Source organism: Cetorhinus maximus, chromosome 3, assembly GCF_964194155.1.
Source record: "Cetorhinus maximus chromosome 3, sCetMax3.hap1.1, whole genome shotgun sequence".
NCBI classification, from domain to species: Eukaryota; Metazoa; Chordata; class Chondrichthyes; order Lamniformes; family Cetorhinidae; genus Cetorhinus; species Cetorhinus maximus.
In genome coordinates this window covers 191,730,280-191,753,229 of record NC_135881.1, presented here as the reverse complement: position 1 = coordinate 191,753,229, position 22,950 = coordinate 191,730,280, and the positions used below count along the sequence as shown (strand labels likewise).

At 43.2% G+C, this 22,950-nt stretch overlaps 1 protein-coding gene across 8 annotated transcripts in view; it reads right to left on the bottom strand.

Annotated features, from left to right (window-relative positions):
* Positions 1–718: 718 nt before the first annotated feature.
* The window catches only part of fhod3b (formin homology 2 domain containing 3b), a 597,288-nt gene continuing 575,056 nt past the window's right edge, over positions 719–22,950 (bottom strand). For 4 of the 8 annotated variants that reach the window (XM_078539467.1, XM_078539469.1, XM_078539471.1 and 1 more), the window contains 5 exons: positions 22,768–22,791; positions 14,702–14,882; positions 12,864–13,025; positions 951–4,572; positions 719–914 (listed from right to left, as the gene is read on the bottom strand). In XM_078539467.1, coding sequence (XP_078395593.1) covers positions 4,490–4,572; positions 12,864–13,025; positions 14,702–14,882; positions 22,768–22,791 — 450 coding nt within the window. In that variant the 3' untranslated portion in view covers positions 719–914; positions 951–4,489. The remainder of the gene's footprint in view (positions 915–950; positions 4,573–12,863; positions 13,026–14,701; positions 14,883–22,767; positions 22,792–22,950) is intronic. The other 4 variants (XM_078539468.1, XM_078539474.1, XM_078539472.1 and 1 more) reach the window with 1 other exon arrangement.

Genomic DNA, 22,950 nt, shown 5'->3' with positions numbered 1-22,950 from the left:
TTTCCTGAATTGTCCCCATCGGTCAGAAGTTTGTGCCAGGCTGGGAGCAAACCCGCAACTGACCAAGCCCGAAATGTGAGAATGCACCCAGCTAGTCAGAGAGATTTGTCTGATTGCAAACCCATCTAAATTGCACTGAAATGAAAGGAGAAGCTCCAGGAAACAAGCGCACCCTTCAATTCCCTATAACTAATAATCACTAAGCAGCTCTAGATGGAAAGAGGCAATGAATAACCAGTTTCTGTTAAGCCAGGATTTTTTGCCATCATTTTAATACAAATAAGAGATCAATCAAGTTACTTGTTTTTTTTCCAAAACAGATAGGAGAGGAATACTTTGAAATGGAAATATTCATCTTGGGTCTTTCTTCATCTCAATCCCAGTAACAATCCATTGATATTCACTTCCTTATAACAAGGTTCTGTCTTTAGAGTCCTGCACGGGTCACAGATTTTTAACCTTGCTACATAACGCCAGATTATTCCATTGCTCCTGAAACCAATACGTTTACTAAAGGCTTTTTTGTTTTTGGTGCTAAAAATTGAATTATCTAATAATTTGCATCAAAGCTGTATTGAGTCATGGGGCAGAATCTTGCCCTTGTCGGGCAGGCGGGAAGCCAACCGCCGCCCGCGATCTGGCCAATGAACGGCCAGCCAGCGGGAAACGTGCGCCGCAGCGCTCAGCGTTGCCAGGGTGGGGACGGGAGGAGGGTGAGCACGCAAGTGTGCGCGCAGTAAAAGCTCCAGAGCTGCCTCAGGGAGCCGAAGATTTTTTCAACAATAAAAATAAGGATATTTGAAATAATGAAAACATGTCCCCTTATGTGACTCTGTCACATGAGCAGGGACACGTTAAATAGGAGTGTTAAAAGTTTTTATTTTTCTTAATCGCTGGTCGAAACCTCATCCCGCCTGTGGATGAGGTTTCGCCAAAAACGCAAAGGCCGCTTGGCCTTTTCGCCCGCCTGCCAACCGAACGGTCGGGCGGGCAGCAAAAAAATGCCAATCCAATAATCGATTAAGGGCCTTAATAGGCTGCTTAATTGCCAGCGGGTGCCCGGCTGACTCCCACACGCGCCCGTCAACCGAAATATCGCGCGTCATTTTATGCTCGTTCGGGTCGGGCACGCGCCCGCCCCCAATGAGGGAAAAATTCAGCCCATGGGTAGTAATAATCTTGTTTCCTCAGCGAGGGTGAAACAAGGGGTGGTTTAATCAGCACTAAACACCGCAAATAAGGAACACTGTGGAGATTTAAAGATTTCTCCGTTGGAAAAAAAAATTGAAAAGCAAGAAACGTTGTTGAGTTAGTAAGACAATATCATAGCCAGAACCAGCTCATGGCGTGTATAAAAAAATATAAAACTCTAGAACCAGCCACTTTGGCCCACGGGCTCATTCATTTTCCTTGGGTTCCACAATGCACACTAGTTAAATCGTTATGAAATGTCCCGAGTTTAAGGAATAAAAGTTACATTGGAACAAGGCGTCTAAAAAGCAGCAACAGAATTGTGAGGCTCAGGTAGCCGTTGAAACCGCTTGGCCTTTGTACTCATTGAACCTTGTCTGAATCCTTTTACTGTGTCACTGCTACTGATTTTAGTACAGGTGATACACCCCTTTATAATATTTACTGTGATTTTAATATTTTTTATATCTATTTAAAAAAAAACTATCCCTTTTCCTTGGCGTTTTCTCAGGAGCTTTTTGAAGCATAAAAAATTATTAAGTATGTCAGTCTTGTTTGCCTTAATTATTTTATAGTGGTTATCATCTTTTAAACACTAGTTACAGAGGCATTGGGCAGAATTTAATTTTCCTGATGAGGGCTCACCCACTGCTCAGAGAACTGGCAGGGAACTCCCATCAGTTCCATGGAGGAGGCCCGGCAGGATTAAGTGCCCTTCAGGCACCTAAGTGGCCGTCATCAGGCCTTCCTTGGGAATAAGGACCCCAGGGCCAGATGTCCTGCCCGACTAGAGCTGCCAGCCAGAGGCTGGTGGTTGCTCACTGCCGCCAGCACCACCAGGAGCGGTGGCAGCTGCCAGCAATGCATCCACCAGAGGCCCAGAGTCAGCAAGGGACCCCCCAGGCCAAAGGTGAGTGAGGACAGCATGGGGGTCGCGAGGTGGGGCTCATGGGAAAGAGGGGCGTGGGGGGGGAAGAGAATGGTTTCCAGCGGCCCACCCCCCCCTTGATGCCGATCCCTCAAAGGGGCACAGAATATCCGACAGGGTTTGCTGCCGTCGGGAGGCGTGGGAAAGCTGTGTGGCTCCCATTTGATTCCCGAGCCATCACTGAATTGTGGTGAGCTCAGGGATAATGGGTGTCAATCGGTTCATTAGTGAGCCTAGCCGACATCCCACTGCACGTGGCCAGGAATCCCGCATCAGCACCCCTTCCGCCCTCCGACTTAAATCGGGAGAGGCACTGCTGCCACCAGGAGGCAGAGGCGAGGTCTCTTCCACGATTAAGCGGGCATGGCTCCCATGTTTACTGCCACCACAGGCTGTATTAAATCCAGCCCATTTAATCTTAAACTCACATCTAAACAAGCTGAGCCCAAATATAGAGAGATTACTGGTGGGCCAAATTCTGAACTGACTTGAAATTGTTATAAACTATCATCCGCTTAAAACAGTTAAAAGCAGCTTCAAAGCATATTCAATCACAACGCAATATGTTTTGACTTTGGATTCCTTGATGTCCAAACTTAACTGATAATGTTGCTGTTATGGTTGAGAATATCCCCACTGCCATGTTAAAATGATACTCTCATGGTTTTTCCATGCATCCAACCATCTTCTGCTTTCATAATATCATTTAACACGTCCTACTCTGGTGATGTACTGCAGCTCCACTTTAGCTTGTGGACAATAATCACCTTACAGACTTGAAATGAATCCACACAAATAGCAGATTCAAGCAAACCACACATTACTCACACCTCACTCAGCTGGTAATACCCAAACTTGTCCCATCTCTAGGGCCTCAATCCTCCCAAGTACCAACTACCAATGACTCAAAACAAGATGGTTTTTAATTTCAAGTACCTACTTCTTGTATTAACCGGGTAAGATAAAGCAACAATCACCCACGCTGTACCGAGGAATTGAGGTTTGCTTACTGAATTTCAAGGTTCAACCTGATTGTCTTTGTTTCGGTCCAATGACCTATTTTCCCCACACAGATATAATACACATTCATGTTATTTAATAAAGTATGTTACACGATTAGTATTATACAAGACCAGTGCCTTTGGAGAATTTGTAATGTCATTAGCCTTTGAAAACGCTCTTCTTCCCACAAAATTCCACACCCTTCATTCTACTGTGATCAATGAACCTCCAGCAAGAATTGAGTGGTGGGCTACACATGACACCAACTACTGTACTATTCCAGCAACTGGAAAGTGCAAGCCATAGTCACCTCAAGTTCCAGTTGCTATGTGTCGCAACATCATAGGTGTATTCTTTCTGAATGCACTTGGAATATTCTACACAATAAAGAGCAATCAGGGCAAATCTTCACCCAACAGGTGAGGCACATTGGGCGATCTGGGCTCCTAGCTCTGATCTCCAACCAACAGAGTGCCACCAAGACACATATTCAATCACTTCACTTACCAAAAACAATTCCTTTACCTTCTTTGACCAAAGTCAGTCAAGGGAAATGTTAACTGCAATACTAATTTTGGGAAAAAATACAGTGCTATTAAGAAAGAGGCAAATTTCATCTTGTGTTTTACGGATACCACCTCCTTCAGCCTTTAGTATTTAAATGGAGTGAATAAGACAATATCTGTTACCTGTTTTAGACCCTTTGCTGGCCCAACTCTCACAGCATTCCATAATATTTAAAAGATATTTTTAAAAATATTGAATGCACATCAATGGCAGTAATACTGCAGGGGGAAAAAAAATCAATAGCCATCAGTGAAGAAGCCCGCAAAAAGTAATACTCTTGCAGAATTGAAGGATTTGTGTTAGGAATATCTTAAATCCTTTTTGGATGTAGGCTAGACAACAGTCAGATGAAGGTCCTGACACACAGCTAGGTTCTTGGCCTGTCAACATCAGCACACTGTCTCCTTAAGGCCTGGAGCTTACACTGATATGATGCATGTTATTGCTACATAAGTAGGCCACAAATAAAGCCAACGTAAACATATCTCGTACAACAGCTTACTCAGTAAATTTTTCGAATCACTTCAATTAGATACGAAAACAAAAAGCAACACTTTTACCTAGGTATAAATATTTCTGAACAATCCTGATTTTAAATTTAAAAAAAAAAAGCCGTCAGAACTTTAGTGCCAATATGCGACATCTCTTGCTAGCTCTTGTTTCTCATATGCGTCATATGATGAATGGAGCTGGGTGATGACTGGATGTCAGGAGCAGCAAATGGTTGCCAGTTGGATGTTTCTAGCTGTCCCTTGTCCAGGTGCTACTGATGTCTCCTGCCTCAGTTCATGCTCAGTCACTTCACACCTGCATCTCGGAGGTGCTGAGTAAACCCAGTGCTTTGGCCTCTTCTGGTGTCAGGCCACTCTTTAATGTTCTTCTTACTGTAAAACGGAGAAATTCACACATGTTAAGGAGGTCTCATTTATTGTAACATGTCTTTTTCTAATGCCTGAAGAAACTGTGTATTTTACAGAACGCAAAGCAGGGCCTCCCTCACACATGTTTACAGAGCAGTTCTATAGATTTGACGTAGGTAAGGAACTAGACTGACAAAAGGAGAACAATGCAAACCACATATCTACAAACCAACAACCTAGATATAGACAAACCAACATGAAAAAAGACAACAAAATGAAAATGAAATACTCCTCCCAGTTTCTCTCTCCTCATTAACACTGAGCCAGTACCTGTAGTTTATTGAACAACAGATTCATACTGGTGAAGAACTGTTGTGTGTCATGGAACATATGAGCAGATTATTGGTAAATGCAACTTGATAATACCATTGAGACTCCTTCCATCACTTTGCTGATGATTGGGAGTAGCTGATGGGCCAGAAATTGGCTGGGCTGGATTTGTCCTGCTTTTCTGTGGACAGGGCATACCTGGGAAATTTTCCACATTGTCGGGTAGATGCCGACGTTGCAGTTGTATTGGAACAGCTTGGCTAGAATCCCAGCACAGGTTTTCTGCACTACAACTGGGATATTGCCAGAGTCTGTAGCCTTTGCTCTGCTCAGTGCATTCAGCTGTTTCTTGATGTCACATGTAGTGAATTGATTTGGCTGAAAGCTGGTATCTATGTTGATGGGGACTTCAGCAGAAGGCAGAGAAGGATCATTGTCTCAGCACTTCTGACTGAAGATGGTTAAAACACTTCAGCCTGGTCTTCTGCACTCATACGCTGGGTTCTGCCATCATTAAGGATGGGGATATTCATCGAGCTACCTCCTTTCTTTTGCTGAATTTCCCACCACCATGGTCTTTGGAACTGGAGGTGGCAGGACTGCAGAACTTTGACTTGATCTGGTGCTCGTGAAATCATGCAGTTCTGTATGCAGTATGCTGCTTCCACTGTTTAGCATCCACATGGTCCTGTATTGTAGCTCTACCAGATTGGTAAATGCAACTTTTCTCATCACGTCTGGTGCTGCACCTGGCATGCTTTTATTCACTCCTCATTGAACAAGGGTTGATGAGAGAAGTAAAAGGTTATGCTGGACTATGTGGTTACAGATTGTGGGGAATACAATTCTGCTTCTGTTGAAGGGTCACACAGCACCTCATGGATGTCCAGTTTTGAGTTGCTAGATCTGTTTTTAGTCTATCCCATTTAGCTCAGTGATAAGGTTACACCACACAATGGGGGATGCCATTGTGTTTTTTTTGTTATTCTTTCATGGGATGTGGGTATCGCTGGTAAGGCCAACATTTTTTGCCTATACCTAATTGCCCTCGAGAAGGTGATGGTGAGCCACTGCAGTCCATTGGGTGTAGGTACTCCCACAGTGCTGTTATTAGGGGAGTTCCAGAATTTTGATCCAGCCAGAGTTAAGGAATGGTGATATATTTCCAAGTCAGGATAGTTTATGGCTTGGAGAGGAACTTGCAGGTGGTGGTGTTCCTTTGCATCTCCTGCTTTTGTCTTTCTAGGTGGTAGAGGTCATGGGTTTGGAAGGTGCTGTTGAAAGAACATTGGTGAGTTGCTGCAGTGCATCTTGTAGATGGTACACACTACTGCCACTGTGTGTCAGTTGCAAAGGAAGTGAATGTTTGTGGATGGGCTGCCAATCAAGTGACCTGCTGTGTTCTGGATGGTGTCAAGCTTCTTGAGTGTTGTTGGATCTGTTCTGATCCAGGCAAGTGAAGGGTATTCCATCACACTCCTGATTTGTGCCTTGTAAATAGTGGACAGGGTTTGGGGAATCAGGAGGTGAGTTACACACCACAAAATTCCCAGCCTCTGACCTGCTCTTGTAGCCACAGTATTTATATGGCTGGTCCAGTTCAGTTTCTGTTCAATGGTAACATCCAGGATGTTACTGGTGGGGGATTTAGTGATGGTAATGCCACTGAATGTCAAGGGGTGATGGCTAGGTTCTCTCTTGTTGGAGATGGTCACTGCCTTGCTCTCGAGAGGCGCAAATGTTACATGCCACTTATCTATCCAAGTCTGAATGTTGTCTAGGCCTTGCTGAATATGGATACAGACTGCTTCGGTATATAAGGAGTTGTGAATGATGCTGAACATTGTACAATCATCAGAAAACATCCCCACTTCTGACCTGATGGCGGAGGGAAGGTCATTGATGAAGTATCTGAAGATGGTTGGGCCTAGGACAAAATCCTGAGGTACTCCTACAGTGAAGTCCTGGGACTGAGATGATTGGCCTACAATAAACACAACCACTTTCCTTTGTGCTAATTATGACTCAACCAGTGATGATTCCCCACCCCCGCAATTCCCACTGACTTTAATTTTGCCAAGGCTCGTTAAACAGACTCAGTGATGGTCACTCTTCCTAATATTGTCCTGCACAGCTGCATCCACAACAGGTGGTTTGGTGAGGACAAGATTTAGTGGGTTAATCTCTCCTCTCAGAATCACAGAATCACACAGTGCAGAAGGGGCCCTTCAGCCCATCGAGTCTGCACCGACACGTGAGAAACACCTGATCTACCTACCTAATCCCATTTACCAGCACTTGGCCCATAGCCTTGAATGTTATGACGTGCCAAGTGCTCATCCAGGTACTTTTTAAAGGATGTGAGGCAACCCGCCTCCACCACCCTCCCAGGCAATGCATTCCAGACCATCACTACCCTCTGGGTAAATAGTTTTTCCTCACATCCCCCCTAATCCTCCTGCCCCTCACCTTGAACTTATGTCCCCTTGTGACTGACCCTTCAACTAGGGGGAAAAGCTGCTCCCTATCCACCCTGTCCATGCCCCTCATAATCTTGTACACCTCGATCAAGTCGCCCCTCAGTCTTCTCTGCTCCAACGAAAACGACCCAAGTCTATCCAACCTCTCTTCATAACTTAAATGTTTCATCCCAGGCAACATCCTGGTCAGTCTCCTCTGCACCCCCTCCAGTGCAATCACATCCTTCCTGTAATGTGGCGACCAGAACTGCACACAGTACTCCAGCTGTGGCCTCACCAAGGTTCTATACAACTCCAACATGATCTCCCTACTTTTGTAATCTATGCCTCGATTGATAAAGGCAAGTGTCCCATGTGCCTTTTTCACCACCCTGCTAACATGCCTCTCCGCCTTCAGAGATCTATGGACACACACGCCAAGGTCCCTTTGTTCCTCAGAACTTCCAAGTGTCATGCCGTTCATTGAATACTTCTTTGTCAAATTACTCCTTCCAAAGTGTATCACCTCACACTTTTCAGGGTTAAATTCCATCTGCCACTTATCTGCCCATTTGATCATCCTGTCTATATCTTCCTGTAGCCCAAGGCACTCAACCTCACTGTTAACCACCCGGCCAATCTTTGTGTCATCCGCAAATTTACTAATCCTACCCCCCACATAGTCATCTATGTTGTTTATATAAATGATGAATAATAGGGGACCCAGCACAGATCCCTGTGATACGCCACTGGACAGTGGCTTCCAGTCACTAAAGCATCCCTCTGTCATCACCCTCTGTCTCCTACAACTAAGCCAATTTTTAATCCACCTTACCTAATTACCCTGTATCCCAAGTGCATTTGCCTTCTTTATAAGTCTCCCATGTGGGACCTTGTCAAAGGCTTTGCTGAAATCCATTTAAACTATATCAACTGCACTCTCAACATATGCCACAAACCCAGTCTGACAGATATAGCCTACAGGACTCAACAGTTCGCCCAGTCATGATACTGCTGTGCCATTCTAAGTGATTGACATTGAAGTCCCCTAACCCAGTATAGATTCTTGTTCTATATGGAATAATTCAGTAAAATATTCAGGCAAGGAGAACAAATCAATACCAAGAGGAAACAAAAGAATTTCCTTAAAAGTGGTCACCAATCAACCTTTTGCTAATTTATCAAAATTAATTAAATTCAACAGGCTGAAACTCAGTAGAAGCATAGGGACCATGGGTCCCAGACGTATAAAACTAAACTGACAATGTACTTATGATGAGGTCTGAAAGGGTCAATCTGATGCCTATTTATTTCTATGGCTTCACTTGAGGCCTGCAGTACAAATGGTAATGCATAACCCAACTATTATATGTTACAAATGAGGAATCACTTGGAGAAACAGCAAAATAGAATGGAAAATCATAAAGTCAATACAGGTCACTTCACATATTTTACAGTAGTCCATTATACAGCAAAATCGGAACACATCTCTTGTTACTGGAAAGGAGGAAAACACTTACAATTAATCAAAAGTAAACAAAACTGGAGCTTATAAATCGAGGGACATGTGTAGTGAAATTTTTTAAAAATGTATTAAAAATACGCAGAAATGTCTTAGTAACTTTCATGTAATTTTATTGGGATATTTAGCTTCCTGCCTTCAATGTATTTGTACAACTTCATTTTATCCATTCTCCACTACCAAACAGCTCAAATACAAAAGAAAATCACATTGTGGCCAGAAAGTTGATGGCAACAGAATAAAGTTGCGTCCAACAATGTCACTCTAAATGATTGGCCTAATTACGGGTTTTCCCAAATCCTGCCAGAAATTAATCTAACCCAAGCCCTCTTGATTCTTCGAGTCCCTAGTTGGGCATGGGAGAGCAGTCTTGGTTATGCACTCTCATTAAGGCAGTAAATGAACTGCCATCATTGACCTTTAAAGGGATGAGCTGCTTGTGTGTTTCCTCGCCTGTCTTTAGAATGGAGTTCCATCTAATGGCTCAGCTGAGAACAGGCAGAGGTCACCGTTAGCCAAATCATATCAACATGCATGTATACCAGGGAGGACGAATATCAGATCAATGGGTTTGCGCACATGTGCCCAAGTGACAGGTTAATGTGTCTGAGAATGCAGTGGGCAAGTTCTGAAAACAACACCTGTAAAAAGCTGGCTGACAATTTGTTGCAAGCTGACAAGGTAAGAAAGAGAGATTAATATATTGCTAACAATTAATACCAGTCACGTTTTCTTTCTTCTTTTTAATATACAACATGAAGGGCAAATTTGGGGGAGGAATTCCTGAAATGTGTACAAGATTACTTTCTTAATCAATATGTTTCCTGCTCATCAAAGCAGGAAGCAGTGCTGGATCTGTTTCTGGGGAATAAAGTGGAGCACCTTTCAGTGGGAATCCATTGGGAAACAGTGACAAAAATATTACAGCAGTTATGGAAAAGTCGGAACGTAAAAATTCTCAACCGGAGGAGGGCTAATTCCAGTGAGTTGGAAAGGGATCTGGTCCTGGTGGAATGGAATCAAAGATTGGCAGGTAAAATATTATATGAGCAATGGGAGGACTTCAAAGAGGTCATAGTGTGGGTACAGACAGGACGTATTCCCAGAAGGGGGAAAGGCAGGGCATCCAAAGCTAGGCCTCTCTGGATTATTAAGGGTAAAGATATTAAAATGAAACAGAAGAAAAAGTAGCTTATGATAAATGTCAGGTTCATAATGCAGTAGAAAACTAAACTGTAAACATAACTTGCAGAGGAGAACTGGAGAAGGAAAGAAGAGGGCTGACTGTATGAGAACAGATTAGTGTGCAACTTAAAAGGCAACAATAACCTCTTTTATAAACATTTGAATAGTAATAGGATTGTCAAAGGAAGAGTGGGGCTAATTAGGAACCAAAAAAAGAAAATCAACTTCTGGAGGGAGAACATATGGCTGAGGTACTGTCCAAATATTTTAAATCCCGTCTTCAAACAAGAGATTCCCCACTGTAAAGGAGGTGGCAGGAAAGACACTGTACAGGATAGGAATGAAGATTAGGTGCTTAAAAAAGTTAGCAGTACTCAAAGTAGAATGTCACCCAGTCTGGATGGGATACATCCTAGATTGCAGACTGAATTAAGGCTGGAATTAACAGAGGCTCTGGCCACAATCTCCCAATCCCCCTTAGCTTTGAAAACAGTGCTAAAGAACTAGAGGGTTGCAAATGTTAAGCCGAAAAATTCATAAAAAAGGGGAGGGGGATAAACCAGGTAACTACAGGTCATTCAGCCTAGTCAGTGGTGGGAACACTTTAGAGACAATAATCTGAACAAAATGAATTGTCACTTGGAAAAACATGGGTTAATCAATGACAGCCAGCATGAATTTGTTGATGGTGGCTGACAAACTTGATTGAGTCTTTGATGAAATAACAGAAGACTGATGAAAGGAGTTGGGAAGGAGATGGTTGGTGTTGTGGTGCATGGAATTTCAAAAGGTGTTTGATAAAGTACCACTTACTAGATTGGCTAGCAAAATTGAAGCCCATGGGATTAAAGGACAGTGGCAGCATGGATCTAAAATTGATTAAGGGATAGAAAGCAAAGAGCAGTGACGAACAGTTGTTTTCGGACTGGAAGGAAGTACCTGGGTTTGGGTATGAGGATCATTGCTCTTTTTGATATAAGTTAATAACCCGGGTTTACGTAAACAGGGCATAATTTCAATAATAAACAGTGAGCAGGGTAGATGATGTCAGGAAGACCAATAGATGGGTTAAATGACCAGACTCTTTACACAGAGGTGTAAAGTGATGCATTTTGGAAAGAAGAATGAGGAGAGGCAATATAAACTAAATGGTACAATTTTAAAGAGGTGCAGGAACAGAGAGACCTGGATGTGTTTGCACACTGAAATCTTTGCAAGTGGCAGGACAATTTAATGAGGTGATTAAAAAGCAAACTGGACCCTTGATTTTATAGAGTTATAGGCTCCAATATTGACAGGGACAGGTTTTGTAAGAGATGGGGAGGAGTTTTGGTTTTGTTGGGTTTCCGTGCACATTGTGTGGTTTTAACGACAAAGTATGATTTTTTTTCCCCCTGTACGTCCCTGCCGGTAAGCTGACCTATTTCACAGGCTTGTCTCTGGGTCAGACAGGGAACACTCTAATGCAGGTTGCAACTGCAGGAGCAGGTAAGGGGCCCTGTTGCTGTGTTAGTGGGAACACGGGAGAGGGACCCGACCTCTGATCCCAAGGTGTGGTGGAGTGGGAGCTATTAGATCGTTCGGCAGGGAAGGCGGTAAGCTTGGGACCCAGAGAGAAGCACGACAGCAACTCTTGGCCCACCAGCAGTGCTGTAAAGACACTTACCTTTGTTCTAAAGCTGCCCTTGATCTCTCTTAAGCTACCAGGTTTCCTGAGGCGTGAGAAACCTGACCAGCCACAGCTAACCCTACAACAATGAATGTGGGGTGCCCAGCCTCTTTATATAGTTAAATGGCTGGCGCAAATTCTAAATTCGTTCATCTCACCCAACCCCAACCCATCTGCTTTTTAAGGGTTAAAATTATCCTCAAAGAGCACAAAATTAAAAAAAAATTTGGTAAGCATTTATAAATACCAGTTCGGACTAATCTTAATTCTGAATTCTGGACTTTTTATAAAGAGTGCCAGAGCCTCAGAGAGGGAGCAGAGGAGATTTACCATAAATAGTATCAAGGCTGAGGGACTTCCGTTAGGTGAAGTGAACAAAGAAGGCGGGCTTACTCTCTTTGGAGCAGAGAAGTTTGAAGGGAGATTTAATAGCAGCATTCAAAATTATGAATGGTTTTGACACAGTATGCAAGGAGAAGCTGTTTCCAGCATCTTGAAGACTTAGTAACCAGAAGACAGAAGATTTAAATTAATTGGCAAAAGAGCCAGAAGTGAGATGAAAGGTATTTTTTTTTTTTTTTACACTGCAGCTTATGGTTATCTGGAATGCATTACCTGAATGTGTGGTGGAAGCAGATTCAATCATTTTTAAAAAGGAATTGGATAAATGCTTCAAGGGGAAAAAAAATGCAGGGTGATGGGGAGAAACCAGCAGAATGGGACTAATAGGATAGCTGTCAAAGATCCGGCACAGGACTGAATGGCTGTTCAACCAGAAATAAATGATTTTAATGAATGACTCATTAAGAATGATGCACTAAGAATAAGTCAGAGGCTGAAGTCTATTATGTAGAAAAAAAATTCTTAACTTTTATTGTTCTGCTAGTTCGTTAACATGGGCAGTAAAATGTGTCAATCATTTGGTCTCAGGGGTGGAAAGGTAAGAAAATGCATTAAAAAAGCAAAATAACGCTGGGGATGGAAATCTGGAAGAAAAGCAGAAAACGCTGGAGACATTCAGCAGGATTGGCAGCCTGTGTGGAGGGAACGTAACTTAGTCAACAGGTCAAGATTGTGATCCTTCCTCAGAATTTTTGATATTCGTACTGCAGTCACACACACAGCCAACTGGAAATTAAAGGCCACTTACAAGACTTCCTGTTTGCACGCGACCTTTTCCTCTCTCTAGGCATGGCCCGCTGGTTTGGCACTTGAGTGGCAGACTTTACAATCCGATCCATTATTTCATCTGCGGCATCATCTGTGGCGTTTGGAGAATCATCATTAACTGCAGTCCATGAGCCAACACGGCCTGGATGGAGCAAAACCACGTGGCACAATTAGGGATTTAGGATTTGCAGCTCTGTGGCTAAAATTAATAACGCTGAGCGTACGGCCCTGATAGTAACAGGGAGGCAGGGAGGGAGAGAAAGAAGCCCCGTGCGGGTGGAGAACATGGCACACTTCAATAATTTTGGGCAATCTCCTGGCTGATACGGGGGTGGGGGCGGTGGGGGGAGGATGAGAGGCCGAAGTCCTGGGTTGCAACTGGGGCGAGAAGGCAGCTTTGGGCAGTGGCTGGGGTGAGAGCGCAGGGCGTGGGTGATAGCGGCTGAAGGCTGGCTAACAAGGCCTCCTGCTCTACAAGGAGCGCTAAAAGGAGTTCCTCTTAAGCAGGCGGCATCACCCCCCACAGATCGAACTTTTGAATGGTAGTTAGCACCACCCCCAGCAACCTTTTGCAGAAGCCTGTTCGGTGGCCTGGTTTGGGGCAGTAAAAATTGAACAGATGGGAATGGGATCAGGTTGCCGAGTCCTGATATTTTAACTCCGTCTCCACTCTCTGGACCCTATTCCACCTGTCCGAGTAACCTGATGGATGTAGGTGCTGAAAAAGTAGAATTGTATTCTTTCCAAGCTCTAACTATCCAGAACTGCACAAAATTCAATTAGTAAATTGGATAAGAATGGATTAAATCTAAAAGCATAGACAATTTGGCGTTCCATTGTTTCTTAGGCTGACATCCAAGAATCCTCAGACACTGAGAGGCAGTCAGCCAGTTCACTGTCATTAATGACACAGAACACAGCTTGTATTTTCTATTTTTATAGGTCCTGCACACTACATAGTTCTGATGGCTTGGACACAGTGTCACGCCACACAAAATATACTTAGAGAAAAGTTACAGATGAAGAACACGGGCAGTGCAGAGAGGGAAAGTCAGTCAGCCAGGGTGTTCCTTTTTTTAAAAAAAATCATCCACGGGATGTGGGATCGCTGGTTGGGCCAGCATTTATTGCCCATCCCTAGCTGCCCTTGAGAAGGTGGCGGTGAGCTGCCTTCTTGAACCGCTACAGTCCATGTGGTGTAGGTACACCCATAGTGCTGTTAGGAAGGGAGTTCCAGGATTTTGACCTAGCGACAGTGAAGGAATGGCGATATATTTTCAAGTCAGGATGCCTAGTGACTTGGAGGGGAACTTCCAGGTGGTTGTGTTCCCATCTATCTGCTGCCCTTGTCTTTCTAGATGGTAGTGGTCGTGGGTTTGCAAGGTGCTGCCTAAGGATCCTTGGTTAATTCCTGCAGTGCATTCATTCGTGTCTCTTTCTGTGCTGGCTTATGTTTTTATTGAATGACTTGTGTGGAAGAGAGCTTTACAACTGCAACTGTAATAAACGCAGACTTAAGAATGAATACTTCTGCATTTGGATCATCTGAAGGTACTTTGTTTCATAGAGCGATACAAACTGCTGCATGTTTTTGGGTTGTCCATCACCAAGTTGGTGCCTTCCCTATCCTGAACTAGGATACAGACCTTTTAACATCAGAAACAAGCTCAACTAGTCGTTAGGTGAAGAGCAGGAGGAGGCTTGTGTAGAGTTTAAACACTAGCGTGGACCTGTCGGGCTAAATGGCCATTCTCTGTGCTGTAAGTACTGTGCAAGACTGGTCCCGGATGAGTGGGCAACCTAAGTGGGGCCTTTTACCTCGGTTGGCTCTTGTTCGGGTACGCACACCTGGCACAGCGGTGGTGACTTCGCCACTCGGTACCGAGGTTTTCAGTACAGCTTTCATGTTTTCATGTTCAGCTGCCTCTTCTGCAGACTGCAATCCCTGTGGCTGGCTCTCACGCGAGACAGTTTCAGTGTTGCTGGAGAACTTTCCTGTCTGCACAACAAATCAAATACAGAAAGTCATTCCTTTGGCAGCCCAAAGCACGGGGCTATATTCTTTCACATATTATGCATATGCATAATGTGATTCTACGATAGAGCGTGTGTGGGCAAATATATGCAATGAAAGGAACATTACCTGAGACACCACGCGTAGCACTTTTGAAACATAGGCCAGAAATTTCCCCCTGTTGTGGGGGGATTATGTGGGGGCGGGTGCGAACCCAATCAGCGCCCCCAATCGGGGCCATGCCACCATTTTACGTGGGCGGGCCAATTAAGGCCTGCCCATCATGACGTGCGCCTGGAAGCGCTGTGCGCTCCCTGCGCGGGCATTCCCCGAGTGGTTCCCTGCACTCTTTCGCGCATGTGTGCAAAAGAGTGCAGAGATCTCCCTGAGGCATGGAGGTGCCTCAGGGAGATTTGCTTCAGTATTAAACTTTAAAATAAAGGATTTTTAAACTTTTAAAACATGTCCCCTCTTGTGACACTATCACATGAGCTGGGACATGTCAAAGAATAAATGTATAAGTTTTTATTACATTTTAAAACAGTTCGTGTAACCTCATCCCGCCCGCGGATGAGGTTTCATGAAAAATGCGAAGGCCGCCTGGGCTCTTCGCTTGCCCGCCAACATAAGGCTGGTCGGGCAGCTCATTAAGTTGAGTTAATTAGCTTTTAACAGGCCTTAATAGGCCTTTGACAGTTCGGTGGGTGCGCCGAACTGACAATCTAAATGACACGTGGTGACATCGGGACGCACGCCCGATGTCACTGCGCTCCAGCAAGTGGGCCCTGCTCCCACCTCGCTGGGAAAATGCTGCCCATAGGGCTGAATGTGTGTCCGGGTGCAGAGGCGCATTTTGGTTCGCTAATATACATGTTTTTGTTTGGAGGAAATCCGATTTTCCTTCGCGTTCCTGACCCCACGCCATTTTCCTCTTGCCTACTTGCGTGTCACATATACCCAGTGTGTAAAAATGCACACCTGCCTCAGCTGAGGTTGGATTCCCTATTTCAAATGGAATGCCTGCGGAGGAGTCGAGAACATTTCAAAAAGCAAGTGTAAAGTGTTTTGACACCTTCAAATGTCACTTTTAGGTACGATATTGAAATGCAGTGATTCATCATATGGGATCAGTCCTGCCAAAATAAGTTGACCCTTACATTGGCCAGCATTATCTAAGAGTTCACATGCATTACAGTACTTTTCCAATGGAGAAAGTACCATAGTGTATTAAAATGTGTAAAAAAAAGTTGCCCTCTGCATTCATGTTTTTGTGCTTGAATTTAATTGGACTGGCAGATTTGGCTGTATAAAAAAAATGCTTTTCAAGGTCTAAAAAATGGTCTGCACCTGATCCCCCTACATTTATTCACAGGCACTCTGCCACTGGAAACAGATTTTCCTTATATACACCATCAGAACTATTCATTATTTTGAATGCTGAAATGTAAATGCATATCTGTTCTGACAGTGGAGTTGGAAGCTTTAGTATGACAGCTGTTCCATTATGAATATTTGGCTGGGTTTCAAAAGCTTCAGCTCAGTCAGTGGTCTTATTGATCAAAGAACTATTGAAGCTTTTATGAGCCTATAGTAACAGAATGTGTCTTTGGTACAGTTTCATATCTGTTTACAAACCTAATATGCACTTAAAGGATTATAACAGCTTTTTCCTTGTGTTTTTTTGCTCCAGTATCAATGGTAGAGAGTTTGAATTGAGGGTTTTCTTATTTTGTTAGATGTATAGTGGTTTTACAATGATTTTAAAATAATTCCCATTGCATGGCTCCTGAGAATTATGCATAGTGCATACTAGGTGAATGAGGACAAATCGGACAGGGTGTCATGGAGTGGCATGGGTGTATGTGAGGTGGCATGGGAAACGTGAGATGGCAACGGGTGACTTGGGGGCATAGAGGTAGTATGGGTGGCATGAAGAAATTTGAGGGGGCATGGGTGGCTTGGTGGCATTGGGATGGCATGAAGGAATCTAAGGAGCATGGAATGGCATCAAGGGATGTGAGGTTTAGTAGGGTCTCTAAACGAAGGTAAGAGCTGCACTGCTTTGAGGAGAACAGAGGCAGGCCTTCTAACTGGCCCACCTCTTTACCCACACTCCTCACGCACTCCATCGCAGCTGGCAAAATGCACGGCGAAGCCGACCCTGTGAGAAAAGACAAAAGTCCCTCAAAGTCGCACATGGATTGGTTGTGTATTTTGAAAGCTGTGGAAGTGCAGAGATTGGATTTTCTTGAGACCAGATGAAAATTGGCCCATATACTCATTATATTAAACATGAAAATGTCACATCTCCTATCAAACATTTTACAATGGTATCTTGGCTGTGAGGAACGTTAATGAAGTTGTTTTTAAAATTATACGTAAATAAGATTATTGTCAGGGTTTTTTTTTTGCAAGTTAACAACTCTTGATGTAAAAATATGGAAATTGAGCTGAGATCTTTAGACCTAGTGTAATAAAAGCTTTGCAGAAGATTCTTGGTCCACTACCATGTTAAAGTAGCTGATAACTAGATCGAGGTATATACACTGCAATATTAACCCCCACCAACAAAGGGTAAATGAGGGTCTGTGAGGAATTAGAGATGAGAAAACATAAAACATGTCCCCAATCACTGTGCATGTACCTGTTGCATTTTACAGTGATAGGTATCCTGTGTCTGATTGTCCACTTTATTAACATATTTCAATTGGGCCACCACAGGGCAAGTGGGTCCAATATCTTTTTTTAAAAAATCCATTCATGAAATGTGAACGTCGCTGCTAAGGCGAGCATTTGTTGCCCATCCCCAATTGCCCTCGAGGTGGTACTGGTGAGCTGCCTTCTTGAACCATCGCAGTCTGGGTCGTGTAGATACACCCCACTGCTGTGAAGGAGGGCGCTCTGGGATTTTGACCCAAGAACAGTGATATAGTTCCAAGTCAGAATGGGGTGCAACCTGGAGGGGAACTTGCATGTGGTGATGGCGTTCCCATGCACCTGTTGCCCTTGTTCGTTTAGGCAATAGAAATTACAGATTTGAAAAGTGCTGAAAAGAAACCTTGGCAGGTGGCTGCAATGTATCTTGTAGACAGGGCACACAGCAACCACTGTGTGCTGGTGGTGAAGGGAGTGAATGCTTGACGTGGTGGATGAGGTGCCAATCAAGTGGGCTGCTTTGTTTTGCATGGTGCTGAGCTTCGCGAGTGTTGTTGAAGCTGCACTCATCCAGTCAAGTGCAGAGTATTCTGCAATGCTCATGACTTGTGCTTTGTAAATATGGAAGGGGTTTGGGAAGTCGAGGGCGAGTTACTCAATGCAGAATACCCAACCTTAACCATGCTCCTGTAGCCTCAGTATTTATGTGACTGGTCCAGTTACCTTTCTGGACAACTGGGACCTAAAGGAGGTTGGCGGCGAGGGCCTCAGCGATTTCCATAGGTCAGTAGACCCAGTTGCAGAAGGGAGGAGGTAGCTTCTGTCTTTAACACTCATTGCGGGCCTATTAAAAAAGGTTTCAGCTTCCCGTCTGTCAAAATAGACCTCTCCCCCACCATCCCACTGTTACCATGGATCTCCTGCTCTGCCCCTACCCCTCACTCCCACCCTCCTAAATCCTGATGTCTCACATTCTATGCTGGGATTGCCGCAGATCTAACCACAAACCATCCCCCTCATTCCCTTAATCCCAACCTTCCCGATACCAGGGTTTTCCTGGCTCTTGGCTCCCTGCCCCTGGTTTCCCTGCATGACAGCTAGCTGGCTGACTGCGAAACGGAAGAATTGATTTAAGTTTGGTAGGACCTCCACGTCTACGGTCGTCCTGGGTTCTGCAACCATTTTAAACATCCCCTCCAATCTCCCCGTTTCCTCGTTAAGTATGGGGGCCATAGTGTTGGGGAAAACCTTACTGTTGTAACTTTTCTTAAATTTCCACCCTATATACAAAATAATAAATGGTGCACAACTTATCAGGAAGAATGTAAATACATGATCTTCTAGGTCAAGGAGCGTGGTTCGAGATGCTATGTAATTCTGGGTCAAATGTATACAGCTGATGTATCACGTACTTGATAGTTTAACCACTGTCCTTGTTGCAAAAGTATAATAATTTTCATAATATTATTGTGATTTATTGTAAAAGTAGATTAATAGTGGGGCTTGGATAGTGCGTGTGTGTGTGTGTGTGTGTGTGTATGTGTGTGCGCGCGCGCGCGCGCGTGACTTCATCGAATTGGTCCAGCTGGTCTGGAGTTTTGGAAATATCAAAAGAAGTTAGGTAGAGAGGGGTCTGAAATGCTAAACATGGCTGAAGTCTTAGAGGAGAATTTGCATTTTTAGATAAATTGCGGTAGTTTGAATTTCAAAGAGATAGTAGGATATTTACACCTAGCCAGAAGCTAGGCCAAGCCGTGTGTTTATTTTTTCCAAAGGGTTACTGACAATATTAGCACCATGAAAAGTTTTATATAATGGCAAAGTACGTTTTTAAAGACATATGGGACAACCTCCTGCATATCTGCATGAATCTGCTGCAACAAGCCCTTAAAGGTGGTAATTGTGCTGGCCAGGTTTTCGAACTTTAAAACCTAGTTTGGACTGTTGCCCAACAAGGGGGGAGTGTATTTGGGAGTCAGGTTAAGTAGGAATTTCAGTATTTACTATAGTATTAAGTAACTGTAACCTTATGTATGTGTTTGACATCTTTCCTTTTGTTAATAAATATTTTAATTTAGCTTTTAAAAAAATCTCTGAAGGTCTTGGTGGGCTTATTACTTCAGAATTCAATACGCGCATCTCAAAATAAATACAAATTATAAAATCGTTGTGACTGTGTGATCAAGTTTCCCTCGTGGATTTGATCTGCCTGGCACACATCATCTGCCACATCAAAACAATCCCCAGTATTAAGTGATATAGAGGGCAACTTTTGTCTGCTTACTGCTCTACTTTTCAACAATTGAGATTTGTAGGATTGCCCTCTCCAATCGGTAAGCTGTCTATCACCGCTCACTCATAGTTCATATTAAAACGAGGCCTGGTGTCATCAGGTGGGCATAGAGCTCACTGCCTACCTGACACACGTGATAATCAAAAACTGCTGCCGCATATTCGACTGCCAAGTATCTAGCCCTGACGTAGAAAGAACCCTTTGCCCAAAGGATAGGGCACGGTATTGAGAGAAAAAGAAATTCCAAAGGGATACTGATTCAATCTGTTTTCTGAAAGAACGTAAGTAAACAGTTTACTCACCAACATGAACAAATGAGGGGGAAGTGAGTGATTTAATGTCTCAGGGTTGGTGGGCAGGGGGCAGACTGAAGTATAATTAACAAAGAGGGGCATGGAGATGCATCAAACAAAGGCTGCACGATCTGACTGAACTGCTCAAGGCCAGCTTTCAGCAAGGGACAAGCCAGTAGACAGCTGCTTTCCTAGCACTAGGCCTGAACTTGCAGCCTTGGGAATATTAATAATTTTGGCAGTTGGACTTTTGCGCTTCTGTTTCTGTGTGGTGGTGCCGCCGCCCCCGAAAATCATTGTGTTTAGCAACAAGCAAGCAAGGAGCAGCTGCACGAGGGCCTTCTCAACTCCACAAAGGCACTAGGGCATGTTTCTGTTTTTAAAAAAAATATATAGTTTTTTTACTTTTATTGGCTCTTCCCAATCAAAATCTTGCTGCTGAGGATGTGCTAATCTCCAGCCATCTTCCATTCCTGCCCCACCCCCACAACAACGAAAGCAAGACTCAAGTGAAACGACGTGTTGGCAGATGGAGTACAGTTGAACGAGGCATCCAAGCAACTTGCAACACTTGCCTGGTAGATTCATATTTTAAAATGACCTATTCATTGCTTTACAGTAACAAAAACAATAGTTAACTTATGTTGAAGTTCTCCATTATTTGAAAGATGGTGAAAGCATACTGGGCCAGAATTTACTGTAAAAATAATGGCGAGGCTAACGGTGCTCAAAGTTATTCATGCGCAATCAGCAATTTTAGGCTAGTGCTGATGCACACGTAAATGCAGCAATCCGCAAGTTACTGTCCGTGATGCACTGCTCTTCTGTAAGCTTTGCAAAAACAGAATCACACTATATGGTTCCCCATTTAAACATAGTGGATGATGTGAAGTTCTCACTGATATTTTAAATACAGAGTAAACTCACCTCAAAAAGTTAGGGCTTTTCCATTTCAATCTAAGTGAGAAGTCGTAAATTATTGCCAAATAACAACTCTAGAACTGAAAATTAATTTTTATAAGTGTGGAGTCTCATTCCTACAGATTTTAATTGGAGATTTCCAAAAAATGTACTTCTGTACACTTTACTTCTTTTTTTCTCTCTATCCCCTCCTTCCTTATTTCTCTTCCGGTACTCGATTTGACATTGAATTTCCTATTCGATCTTAGACTTCTTGCTTAAGACTCTGCACTATTCATTAACCAGTTAGATTGAAGAGTTGTTGAAGAGATACACAATTGCTTGTCCTGTTCACAAAGTTTCCAGATGCCCTATAGAGGGCACCACATAAACTCCATCTCCCACTTGCAGTTCTTTGCCCTGTAAAAGCTCACAGAGATGGGCAAGAGTAAATCTAACCAAGGATGGCACCGTTCCTTCACCGACTACAGAAATTTCTGACCAACTGTCATTAAAATCACCATTAGACACAACTAAAATAGTACCTCAAACACAATCATGTATATCCAGAGAAAGATACAAGGCTCTGGTGAAAAAACTAATTCTGAATTCCTTTGGCACAGGCACAGTGAACTGAATGGTCCCCTTTTGCACAGTAATTTTTTTATTGCTCTAATCAACGCTTTCATTCTGTCAAAAAATGTGTGGAAGGATCAGCAGAATGTCAATGGACTATCCATCCAGTTGATCCACATCAGGAATACTTGAGTTGCATTTTAGTGGGTGAAGTGCTGTTTTGTAATTTCCTACATTCTTTTGTTGAACACAGACTTCATTGGCAAAAGACAAGATCTACGTTTTCAATAAATGGAAACCCTACTTCTAATCGTGGTATTAAGAAGTATTTAGTTATGGAGGATGAAAGCTTCACATTTTTTAAGGCAATGCCATCATCCCATCTGACTGCCATACAGCTAAAATGCAAGGCATCAATTGCACCCTTTGAAAGAGGCCCAATCAATATAACATTCTGAGAGTCTGGTTATACATTTTATCCAACATTTTCTTTTCTCAGGTACCACCAGACCTGCTGGGTATTTGCAGAAACATCCGTTTTTAATTACAGATTATCTATTCAGCATTGAGAATGGCCTTGCTGCATGTAAATGGGGAAAACAGCAAGCACGCTTTTACAAGGCACGTATGGTATTCTGAAAGATTTAGTTGGGGATTTGTGGATAAATTGTACTGATGAAAGGGCTGTCTCCAAATGAATTTATCTGCAATAAAACCAAAACTAGTGAAGAATAATGTAACATCTTGAGCAAAGGAATTCCAAATGTAGATGTCTGAATATGCACTATCAGATTAAACAGGGACATGGAAAGTTTGGATGTCTGTGTTCAGCATTAAAAGAAATTGAGAACATTCTTTGACATCTACATCTGGAAAGAATCAGAAACCATTACAATGATCTACCAACAAATTAGTATATCAGAAGTTCCCCAAGCATTAAAACAAGTGAAATTATGCTGTCAAAACACTCGGACACAAGGCCGGTAGGTTAATGCCATTTGATAGGGTGCAATTCAACAGGAGGGCCTGGTCACCATTTGCTCCTCATGTTGACCATGCATCATGGCAACAACACAGTTAGTATCAAAGTGATGTTAGTGACAATCAGTATCCACAAGACAATGGTCACCGCAATCTCAGACAGCAACCATACCTCACCATCATCTTCATCATCAGTCTAAAAAGGAGATGGGAGGAGGAAAAGAAAATGAAGAGGAATGGCATGATATACAGAAAGAAAAATGAACAATTAGAAATGTAGCAAAAAGCATTTACAAAAGAAATACATTGAATGGATGTAAACACGCTTGTCCACATCATATTAAATACATATAGA